This window comes from Arvicanthis niloticus, chromosome 6 (assembly GCF_011762505.2).
Source record: "Arvicanthis niloticus isolate mArvNil1 chromosome 6, mArvNil1.pat.X, whole genome shotgun sequence".
Taxonomy (NCBI): Eukaryota; Metazoa; Chordata; class Mammalia; order Rodentia; family Muridae; genus Arvicanthis; species Arvicanthis niloticus.
This window is the reverse complement of record NC_047663.1, coordinates 17582412-17594930: the sequence shown is the minus strand read 5'-3', so window position 1 is coordinate 17594930 and position 12519 is coordinate 17582412. Positions and strand designations below refer to the sequence as shown.

Genomic DNA, 12519 nt, shown 5'->3' with positions numbered 1-12519 from the left:
TGCTCAAAAATCTCAGATCCATAAACTGAATGATATATTAAAGCATGCTGTGTGTATATTGTATGTGTATGCCATTGGCACATTTTCTGTACTTGTAGCATTGAAAGAGGCCATTGAGATTCTGGACTCCGTCAAAGGAAGTTATTGGTCTGATAAAGAGAGATATCTGGAGGGGCTGGAAGAGGGTGAGTTGATTAAGCTGACAGCCAGCAGCTTGTAGTTAACATTCATTTTACATCTTTAAAATTAAGGGAACTTATCTATGGGCTTTCAGTTCTAATGGTTAACATTACTGCTTTTCTAATTTTCCCTAAAGATTATTTTTTAATCATGTATATGTGCCTATCTCTGTGTATGGGTATGTGTACATAAGTGCAGGTGCTGGAGGAGACCAGCAGCTTTGGATCCACTTCTATCTGGAGCCATAGGAAATTGTAAGCTGCCCCAGGGGAATAGACCTGAGAACCTCTGTAAGAGCATCTGAACCATCTCTTCAGCCCCATTTCTAAATGCTTATTCGAGAATTTCAAGCTAGTTTACCAGCTACCAATTAATTCTTAGTAATTCCTAAATAATAGCATGAACACATTGGAACACTAGTATAGATTAGATTTTGGATTATATATTGACAGAGATTAAAATTTTTAAAGGATCTATTTATTTTACATGTATGAATGTTTTGTATGCATGTATGTGTGTACATCATGTGCATGGCTGGTGCCTGAAGAGACCACAGAGGGTATTGATCTCCTGAAGTGGTGTTACAGATGGTTAAGAGACACTTGGTGTCTTCTGGGAATTGAACCTGGGTCCTCTGCAAGAGCATCCAGTGCTCTTAACCTCTGAGACATCTTCCAGACCCTAAAGAGATTTTGTTATGAAATTAGATGCCTATGTGAGCTCATGAGCTAGATTGCAAACTGGATCTTAGATTGTTTCTGTATGTTGTGTGGCTTCAAACTCATGCTTCCTTCTATGTAAATTTCATTACATATTAATACATTTTTGTATGTATTTTAGATGATGTTCATGCTCTAGTATTAAGGAGTACTGTGGTCATCTCCCTCTTCTCCCCTTCTCTCTCTCCCCTCCTTCTCTCCTGTTCTTTCTCACTCCCTTCTTTGTAAAAGACCATTAGGCAAAGTATTGCTGAATAAGTATGCCTGTTTTGGTCAATAATTATGTTATTGTTTACCTGATCATCTATATGATAATTATATTTGAAAAGATATTTACTGTCTTTGAATGGAATTTTAGCAAAAAAAAAAAAAAAAAAAAAGTATAGTTAAAATTGCCCCAAGGAATGGCCAGCGAAGTTTCTCAGTGGGTAGAGAGGCCTCACTGTCACAGGCTTGTGCTTCATGCCCCACAGTTTTCTGAGGGTATGTTTGGCAGTCCATAACAGTTCTATTGCTAGGACTCATGAGGAAGGACTACATCTAGAGAGGAGAGGCATGAGTTGTGGCTAAGCATCCTCATCCTAAAGCACATCTGGCAACACCACCACAATCAAATAGCTATCTAGACCAAAATGCTAATAGCGCCGAGGTCCAGAAATCTTAGAGTTATCTACAAAATTGTCCAACCCTACATTTTGGCAATATATATTTTTAAGTAAGGTTAGTTCTTCATACCCAGACAAAAAATTTAAAGTAAGTATGATTTCTCTGTGTTTTAACTGCCTTTTGTTTCAAGTAATACCCTGCTAATAAGAGTTAGTCTATAATTTTTTTTAAACTGCAGCCAGACCCAGTTACACAAGTAGAGTGGGGTTGGGGAGATGGCTCCATAATTAGAGCACTGGATGTTCTTCTTAGGGACCCAGGTTCAATTCCCAGCACCCACATGACAGCTTCCAAATGTCCATAATTCCAGTTCCGGGGATCCGATGTGCTCTTCTGTCCATAGGTATACATGTGGTCACAGATATACACAGACAAACATTCATTCATATAAAATAATAAAAATTTAAAAAACAGGATGACTTCTTTTCTATCATCTATCCTTGGTTTACATCTCCATAGGAAAGATGTGGGATAAATCAACTAACTGCAAATGGCACGGAAGAAAATCTCCAGGCTTAGCGGCTAGGTAGACAAGAGAGGAAGAGAAAAGGAGAGGGTGTCTTAGTTAGGGTTTTACTGCTGTGAACAGACACCATGACCAATGCAACTCTTATAAGGACAACATTTAATTGGGGCTGGCTCACAGGTTCAGAGGTTCAGTCCATTATCATCGAGGCAGGAGTATGAAACATCCAGGCAGGCATGATACAGGAGGAGCTGAGAGTTCTACATCTTCATCTGAAGGCTGCTAGCAGAATACTGACTCCCAGGCAGCTAGGACGAGGGTCTTAAAGCCCACACCTACACTGACACACCTACTCCAACAAGGACCGCACCTTCTAATAGTGCCACTTCCTGGGCCGAGCATATACAAACCATATCGGTGAGAAAGGGAGGAAGGGAAGGTGGGTGTGAGAGAGACTAATTCCGCCGGGCGGTGGTGGCGCACACCTTTAATCCCAGCACTTGGGAGGCAGAGGCAGGCGGATTTCTGAGTTCGAGGCCAGCCTGGTCTACAGAGTGAGTTCCAGGACAGCCAGGGCTACACAGAGAAACCCTGTCTTGAAAAACCAGAGAGAGAGAGAGAGAGAGAGAGAGAGAGAGAGAGAGAGAGAGAGAGAGAGAGAGAGAGTGTAATTTCAGAGCAATAAATACTTTATTGAATAGCTTCTAGGAAAGCACAGGGACCTTTTATATCAGGAACTGCCATGTTTAAGGAGCACAGAGGATGCTGGGAAATGAGAGCACAGACTGGGAACATGATTGTCTGAGAAGGGAGTAGCCATCTTTGTCCAATGCTATCAGGAGAAGAGCTTACATTATCCCTTATTTCCTGTCTAAGCAGGTAAGGTCAAATGCTCTTCATTTCACTGTTTCACTGTTTCACTGTGCATTTTCAGGTTTAAAAAAAGAAATCTTGTCTTCAAACCTGAAATTACCAACAGTAAGCGGTGAGTATGAACTTTATTTATATAAATAAGTTTGATGTGTATGTATGTATGTATGTATGTATTTATATATTTCATACAGCAAGAGATTATTTATTTGGTTGTTGTTGTCAAATGCTGATGTATTTATAATGTATCTCTCCTAAATCTAGATTCTGATTGTGTGAGAAAATATGGTATTTGTCTTTCTCTGGGTCTGTGTTTCTTTGCTTTGCATAATTTCCTATTCCATCCATTTTCCTGAAAATGTCATGAGTCTATTTTTGTCTCTTTCTTTCTTTCTTTCTTTCTTTCTTTCTTTCTTTCTTTCTTTCTTTCTTTCTTTCTTTCTGATTTATTTATTTCTTTTATGTATACGAGTACACTGTCACTCTCTTCAGACACACCAGAAGAGTGCATCAGATCCCATTACAGATGGTTGTGAGTCACCGTGTGGCTGCTGGGAATTGAACTCAGGACCTCTGGAAGAGCAGTCAGTGCTCTTAACCACTGGGCCATCTCTCCAGCCTGAGTCCAGTTTTTTTTTTTTTTAAAGCCAAATAGAATTCCATAGTATATAAGCATCATATATATATTCCTTATACATTGACATTGAGGCTGGCTGGCTCTATTTCTTAGCTGTTTTGAATATGGTAGCAACAAACAGAAGGAGCCAGTATTTCTGTGTGTATTTTTCTCATAGCACCAATTATGTGATAGATTTTTAATTTTGTTTACAGAGATGACAGAGTCGGTCTTTCTTGTTAAGAGGTTCACAGGAAATTCTTTGATAAGAGAGATTGGTTTTCAATATTGTTTCTCAGTAGCTGTAGAATGACTGTTTGTGGAAATGATATGGATGGTGTTTTTTTCCAAGTGACTTTTATTAAGACTTGAACTACTTTGTGTAATTTCAGAGTGTGAAATGCACAGAACTTCATTTTGAGGATAAAAGAGAAATGATATAGATAAAAAACACTGATGCTTTAAAATATATCTTATATTTTAAATTCTGCAGATCATTAGGACTGTTAATTTGGCTATAGAGGTTGTGGACAAAAAAAACCTAGTTAAGAGAAAACATTAATGACTGATAAACTTACAGTGCAGTTTTATGAAAGGGAGTTCAGGCTCCTGCCCTGACTCTCCATAATAAATGATTTTAAGCTATAAGGGGAAGCAAACCCTTCCCTCCCTAAGTTCTTTGGCCAGTATTTATCACAGCACTAGAAAGCAAACTAGAATATCTGTTTTCATCCGTTTGCCGTGAACTTAAAAAAAACTTAAATATTGTTTTAAGTAAAGAGGTCATCATTACAAATAGAAAATATTCTACTTCTGCTAGAGTTTTGGTTCAGGTAAATAATTGACACATGGGTTTGCCCAAAGTAGGCTCTGAACAAATTGATTCACATGTTATTATTATTATTTTTTAGACAGGTTCTTTATTATGTGACTCTGACTTTCCTGAGACTCTCTTTCTAGCCCATGCTGGCCTCAAATTCATGGAGATCCACCTGCCTCTGCCTTCTTAGTGTGGGCATTAATGATGTACACCACTACACCCATCCATTTATGTATTTTTTAACATAATATTGCACATTTTTTTTTTTTTTTAGAGATCAAAAAAGCTGCTGACCTCTTGTCACAGATTGAAGCTGGCAAGATCGCTGTATCTGACTTGGAGCATGCCTTGAAATATTTGAATACTGATTTAACTGAAGAAGAATTTAAGGAAGCTCTTAAACATTGTGATATCAGTGGTGAGATATTAAGTTTTTAAAAAATTTTGTAAGAGTGTCTTTATTTTTTTTCTACTCCTGGGAAATATGATATATGTAAATAAAAATATATAGAAATATAATACACACATCTATTATTAATAAGTAATATATATTATATAAACAAATATTTATAAATATTATATAATATATAAAGCATTATATATTAATATATTATATAATAAACATAAATATAATCTATATGGTTAATTGTTAAAATGAGAAATTGAGTCATGCTATTGGAAGCTTAGGTGGATATCAGTGAGAGCCAATCCCACTAATTTACATATTTATTGACATATCTAACTGCTCATAATCCTCTGGTTATGATATATACTTATTAGATGATTACCATTCAATACTTATAAGCCAGAGCAGGAAAATATCACACATTGTAGACAATACCATCTTGATATAGAATCTTTCTTTAGAGGAGATCCAGCATCAACTATTGTTTTACAGTGCTTGTCACATTTTGATTTTTTAATCAAATAAAATGCATTTTAAGAGTGTAATGATTTTCTTTGAGTAATTGTTTCCAAGAGGCTTCATATGTTTCTTTTTGTTTTCCACCACCATTGGCTTTAGTAATATGTGCTTGATCACTTCATGACTTATAACGTGTAAGAATATAATTTTATGTGTATGTATATTATATGCATATTTACTTTTAGTCAACACTGCCACTCATCTGTGTGTGTATATGTAGTCAACATTGTTACTCATCAGTATGTGCATATGTAGTCTACATTGTCACTCATCAGTGTGTGTATATGTAGTCTACATTGTCACTCATCAGTGTGTGTATATGTAGTCTACATTGTCACTCATCAGTACGTGTATATGTAGTCAACACTGCCACTCATCAGTGTGTGTATATGTAGTCAACATTGTCACTCACCAGTGTGTATATATATAGTCAACATTGTCACTTACCAGTGTGTGTATATGTAGTCAACACTGTCACTCATCAGTGTGTGTATATGTACTCAACATTGTCACTCACCAGTACGTGTATATGTAGTCAACACTGTCACTCATCAGTGTGTATATGTACTCAACATTGTCACTCACCAGTGTGTGTATATGTAGTCAACATTGTCACTCACCAGTGTGTGTATATGTAGTCAACACTGCCACTCATCAGTGTGTGTATATGTAGTCAACATTGTCACTCACCAGTGTGTGTATATGTAGTCAACACTGCCACTCATCAGTGTGTGTATATGTAGTCAACATTGTCACTCACCAGTGTGTGTATATGTAGTCTACACTGACACTCATCTGTGTGTGTGTGTGCCTATAGTTAACACTGCCACTCCTCCAATGAGACCTAATCAGTTTAAGTGACTATCTCTAGAGTTTAAGTGACTATCTCTAGAGTTTAAGTGACTATCTCTAGAGTTTAAGTGACTATCTCTAGAGTTTAAGTGACTATCTATCTCTAGAGTTTCCTGATCTTGTCATTTGAACAAGTTAACTTCTCTTTGTTTTTGTCTTTTAATACTGGCATACTAGTAATGCACAAACATGTAATTTTGTGAAGATTAAAGTAATTAGTACATGTAAAATATCATATATAGGAAACTAAAATGTTATTTAATATTAACTGAATAAGTCATATAAAATTGTTAGAAGTTCTATTGAAATAGTTTCTGTAATTTGAGAGAAGTAAAGTGAGTTTTATATAGTTGTCATGAATTAGAATCTTAATTTCATGTACTGATTAATACAAGGTTTTTTTTAATGTCAAATTTGTTTGATTTTGACCTTCTAGATAACATGGATGTAGACTTACAAGATTTCTTTATGAAAATGAAAGATACTCCAAGTTTTAAAGATTCTCTAGGTACGTGAACACTTCTGGTTCAAGAGAGTGACTAGAAAATTGCTTTATAATCGATGAAAATTTACATTAGATGTGTAAAGACGTGTGTGTGTGTGTGTGTGTGTGTGTACATGTGGATAAGCATGGCCATGTGGGTGTCCATTGAGGCTGGAGACATTGAGTCCCTTGGAGGTGGAATTACAGGTGGTTGTGAGTCCCTCAGCATGTGTAATGGGAACTGAACTTGTATCCTTTGCAAAAGCACTATGTGCTCTTAACCACTGAGCCATATCTCTAGTTCCCAGATGTGTGATTTTAATTGATAAATAATTTATAACCATATACCTGGTTCTTTAAAATATGTAATTTATTGGTTTTTAGTCACTAAGTTATATAACCTGTTATATAACCTGCCCCAGCCTTCCCAGTACCTGGGACTACAAGCATTCACTACCATGTTCAACTCATCTTGTTTTATAACTTCCATATTTTCTTATAGATCTCTTATTGTTTTCAGGTCTCACAAAACTATTAACATATGCAGGCTTATGTCCTTAGATGTTCTGGTTTGAAATTTCCTCTTCTGTCTGCTATTCAGCTAGTTTTTGTCTTGAGACTTAAATCTTTACTTCTATTCTGTGACTCGTGTGTTTCCTGAATCTGTTTTGTTTCCTTGCTATGATTTATCCTGTAGTTTGCCAATGTTCATTTTCCATGAGATTCAAAGACAGGAAACATGAGAGTTTTGAGTTTTGAGTCTTTAGGTGCTTATAAATATCTGTCTTTTACCTTTATCTGCTTTGTTATCATCTCTTATATTTATTACGTTTCTTAATGCTGTGACAAAATACCAGACAAGATCAGCTTGAGGAAAGCAGGGATTGTTTTAGCCTGCAGTCATTTGAGATCCAGTCCATCACAGTGGGGAAGGCATGGCAGTAGCCACATGAGGCAGCTGGTCACACTGAGTTCACAGCCAAGAAGTAGAGAGGACTGAGCTGGTGCTCTACTTGCTTCTGTCCTTTTATTCAGTTCAAGACCCTAGCCCATGGGATGGCACAGCCCACATTCAGGAGAGGTCTTACCTTTTCAGTTTAATCTTTCTGAACTCCCCCCTCCCCAGACCTACCCAGAGATGTATTTCCATGGTGATTATAACCCTGTCAGGCTGAAAGTCAAGATTCATGGTTACAAACTGGGTAGTAAATGCCACTTCTATTAAAATGCTTACCATTTCGTAGTTGATAATAAGTGGAATATGATTCTATTGCTGGAGTTGTTTGCCTTCCCATATCTAGCCAGCCACACTTTCTACTTAGTCTAACTTAGTCATTCATATATATATATATATATATATATATATATATATATATATGTATGTATAATATTTTAGTCATTCATATATATATGTATACACACACATATAATATATATATATATATATATATATATATATATACACATATATATTATATGTATTCTCAGTTGTGGTCAGCATGAGAAAAAGCTAGAAGAAGCTTCCTGTATCAACTGAAGTCTGCCAATTATGTCCCACAAGAGCTGTATTTTTTGATAATTTAGAACAACTTAGTGGCAAGCTTGCATTTAATCCATCAGGTTAACTCTTTTGTTGTATCATCTATTTTGTTCCATCAACACAGCCTTAAGCTAAACAATGCAATGTAGTGTTGACTTAAAGGTTATTTGTAAAGCTCCTTGATGGTCTCAGAGACCACATATGAAGGGTTAATGGCAAAAGGGATAGCTTGACTATCCAATGTGTCTGCCTGAAAAGGTATGGTAGTTAGAAGCTTTAGGTTTGGAGCTGTATTGCCCGAGCTTAAGTCTTGTTCTTACCACATAATTACCAATGTACTCTTCACCAAGTTACTTAATTTTGCTAGCCTCAGTTTCTTCATCTGAAAAATGAGAATAATAATGATCACGCCAAAGATTATTGTGAGATTAAATAGTTAAAGTGAGAGGTTTGAACAGTGTCTAGTGCTAAAGTTTTAGTAATTTTTAGCTCCTGTTTTTAAAATTATATTCAAAGTTTCATATACTGTTCCACTGTTTTATGCAAACTGAGTCAAGTGGTGGGTGGTGCATGATGTCTGCTGTTGACACATTCTCTCCTGGTCTCTTTCCACAGTCACACAGCTGCTGCTAGCCACTCCCCAAGTTCTCGAGAAGGATCTAATTGATGTCTTTGACTTGGAGAAGTTATTGTCAAATAATGACCTTCATTCAGCTAAAGCCATACTGACTGAAGTATTAAAACATATTCCAGAGGATGGTTTGTACTTTTAATCTATCTATGTTAAATGGATTGTTCTCTACAGGTGAAAGAGGAATGCCTGGGTGGAGCACAGAGGATGGAGGGTAATCCTGTACAAACTGCAGTGGGATGGCTGGTCACACTCTCCTACTGGTATGGCAATTCAGAGCTCCACAGAGCCAAATTAAGCAGGGAATCCACGGCCATCCTGTCCCTGTGGGAAGCCAGTGGTGGCACTTATGAAGTTAGATTATCTTGTGAACTGACTGTCTATGAACTGTGTTAACAAGAATTGTGTCTGTAGAGTAAAGTGGGTTCCTGGAACACCAAGCCAGGTGCTCATCCATCAGAAGCTGAATCATAATGTTATTCATGGATGATAGGGAATTCTGTATTCTGTAATGGCTCAGAGGAGCAGATATTTATTAATGTATAAGGTAACTGCATTATTTTAGTAACAGGTATAGTTGAGTGTTGCCTTTATTAAATTCTTAAATATTTAGGAGAACGCACATGGAGACATGTACTGAGAGGTTTTTTTAAACAAGGTTTATTCTAAGTGTGTGTGCATGCATGTGACAGAGAGAAAGAGAAGAAAGAGAGAATGGGAAGTAGTGTTGACTATAGAGGCCAGAGGCATCAGATCAGTGGGAACAGAGTCACAGGGAGTTGTGAGTTGAGTGACACTGGGTGCTGGCAATCCAGCTCAGCTCCTCTGGGAGAGTAATATACACTCTTAACCACTAAACCATCTCTTCAGGCCCAGTTGAGAATGAAGTTAAAATATTATTTTGCACTGTCTAAAAGATGGCAAAATAACAGGATTGTCATTGTAATACAGAGAAATACAATGGAACTTATTCCACAAAGAAAGCAAAATTCCCAAGATAACAAAAAAGTACTTTAATAATAGCATCCTTTTTTGAGAGATGACTCTTTCTTCCAACATTTAATACTATTTGGTAGGGACTTAATCTTTAACTGAATTCTTCCTCCATACCCACAAACACTATTTTCTTCCAGAGTTTGTTCTCTAACTGAAAGGCAGTACCATTTCTAGACTGCCATTATTGGTCCTAGGCATTGAAATCTAAAACCTGATGTGTTGGCTCCCCAGAGATTAGGGTTCTGATCCTTCAGATCTTGGACCTGTTTCTAGTTGTTCCCTACTTAATACAGGACTTTCATGGATAGATTCTAGTCGATTTTCACCTGATTTCTCACTTTGATATGGGCTCTGTGGTTGATTGGCCCTAGATTTTTTTAACCTTCTCCATTATGTGCAAATAAAATGTGTGAAGCTCTTCATCTTAGCTGTAAGATGTAGATAGGCATAGACTTTTATTTGCTCTGTATGGGACTTTGGAGATCATGTGGAGAGATTAAATTTAGGTAGTTTACCATTGTCTTAGCGTTTCCATTGCTGGGAAGAGATATCAGAGCCATTATCATTGCCCTATAGGAGAATTTTCTGGACAGTTTTGTTTCTAACTACCACCTTCCTTGAAAATTTAATACCATAGATATGCTACATGTCTGCTTGTATACTATAGATTATTATTGTATCTAAGATTTTTCTCTCCTCTAAAATTCAATTTTATTTTGTGAGGGTTATATCACCCTTAATGAATGTATATTTAGTAAGGAAAGTGTACTTTTTGTGTGCCACTGAATCTTGTTTGCTAGTCTTTTACTTAAACATTAGCACGCTTATATAACTAATGTTGGTATATAGCCTCTTCTTGTCCTGTAATAGGATTGGTACTTCACAGGTTTGCAACTGAGGAGCTACTGAAGGGTTTTATTTGTTGAAGTGATCAGATATTCTTCTAACAAGAAAGACCTCTTTTATCAAATTGTAGAAAGTAAATGGAAAAAGACAAGATTGACGTCATAGTTTTTGTAATGATGCTATTTTGTAGTATATATTATCCTGAGTGTTGTAAAATCAATAAATATTTGGAAAGAAATAAAATTATATATTTCTGATAATGTAAGCGACAAGAGAGAAGAAAGTCTTGATTTGAGTGCTACCTTGAATTCTAATGTACTTAGAAACATTTCCTTCAGCTAAACTTTTCTTTGTTACAGAAGGCAAAATTACCGTTGAAGAATTTGTGAACAAGATCGCAGATATTTTGAGAACTCTAAAATTTGAACGTGAGTTTTACTTAGAATTTATTTATTTTCATTAATTAATTTGCTTATTCACGTTACAATGGGATCATGCCCCCTCCCTCTTTACTTCCTCATTCTGCCCTTACAAATTTCTCCTCCCAATACTCCCTCCCCTTCTCCTAAGAAAAGGGGACGTTCCCCTTAGGTACCATCCCACCTTGAGGCATCCAATCTCAGCAAGGCTAAGTGCTTCCTCTCCTACTGAGGCCCAACCCTGCAGTCAAGTTAGGGGGAGGGGCTCCAGAGGCAGGTAACAGAGTCAGAGACGGACCCTGCTCCAATTGTTAGGGGACATATGTGAAGACCTACTACACATCTGATCCAAATGTGTAGGGGGCTTAGTCCAGCCCCTATGCTCTTTGGCTGGTAGTTCAGTCTCTGTGTGACCCATGGGACCTTTTGGTTGGTAGTTCAGTCCCCGTGAGCCCCCATGGGCCGGGGTAGTTGGCCCTGTAGGTCTTCTTGTGGTGTCCTTAACCCTTCCATCTTGCTCATTTCTATCCCCAACTCTTTCATAAGACTCCCCAGTCTGCTTGCTATTTGGCTGTGGGTCTCTCTGCTTCTGTTTCCATCTGCTGCTTGGATGAAGTCTCTCTGGAGACAGTTATGCTAGTTTCCTGTCTGCAAGCATAGCAGAGTGTCATTTCTCCCATGCAGTGGGTCTCAAATTGGGGCAGTCAATGGTTATTCATTCCCTCAATCTCTGCTCCACCTTATCCCTGTATATCTTCTAGGCAGGACAAATTTTGGGTTGAAGGTTTTGTGGGTGCATTGATGTCCCTCTCCCTTCCCTTGAAAAGGATTTCCTGGCTACAAGAGGTGGCAACTTCAGTCTCCATATCCCTCTGCTGGTAGGAATCTTAGCTAGGGTCACCTCCACAGACTCCCTAGAGCCTCCCTGTCCCAGGTCTCCAGCTAGTCCCAGAGATGCGTCCCCACCAATTTCCATTCTCACTCAGCCTTCTCTTGCTTCTTCTCTCCCAACACCTGATTGCTATCCTTATTCCCCTCCTTGCCCTCTCTCCCACTCAGTTTTCTCTCTCCATCTACCTCTGATGAGTATTTTGTTTTCCCTTCAGGGTGAGATTCATGCATTCTTCCTTGGGCCCTCCTTATTACTTAGTTTCTTTGGGTCTATGGATTATAGCATGGTTATCCTATTCTTTATGGCTAATGTGCATGAGTACATACCATGCATGTCTTTCTGGGCCTAGGTTACCTCACTCAGGATGATATTTTCTACCTCTATCCACTTACCTGCAAATTTCATGATGTGCTTGTTTTTAACAGCTGAACAGTATCCCATTGTGTAAGTAAACCACATTTTCGTCATCCATTCTTCAGTTGAGAGACATCTAAGTTGCTTCCAGTTTCTGGCTGTTACAAATAAAGCTGCTATAGACATAGTTGAGCAAGTGTCCCTGTTGTATAATGGTGCATCTTTTGGGTATATGCCCAGGAG

The 12519-nt window shown here is 37.6% G+C and overlaps 1 protein-coding gene across 1 annotated transcript in view; it reads left to right on the top strand.

Annotated features, from left to right (window-relative positions):
• The window catches only part of Efcab3 (EF-hand calcium binding domain 3), a 428239-nt gene that overhangs the window by 49810 nt on the left and 365910 nt on the right, over nt 1-12519 (top strand). Inside the window, 6 exon segments of the mRNA XM_076935627.1 lie at nt 99-185; nt 2966-3016; nt 4612-4755; nt 6551-6622; nt 8754-8897; nt 10971-11039. Of these exon segments, the coding sequence (XP_076791742.1) occupies nt 99-185; nt 2966-3016; nt 4612-4755; nt 6551-6622; nt 8754-8897; nt 10971-11039 (567 nt within the window).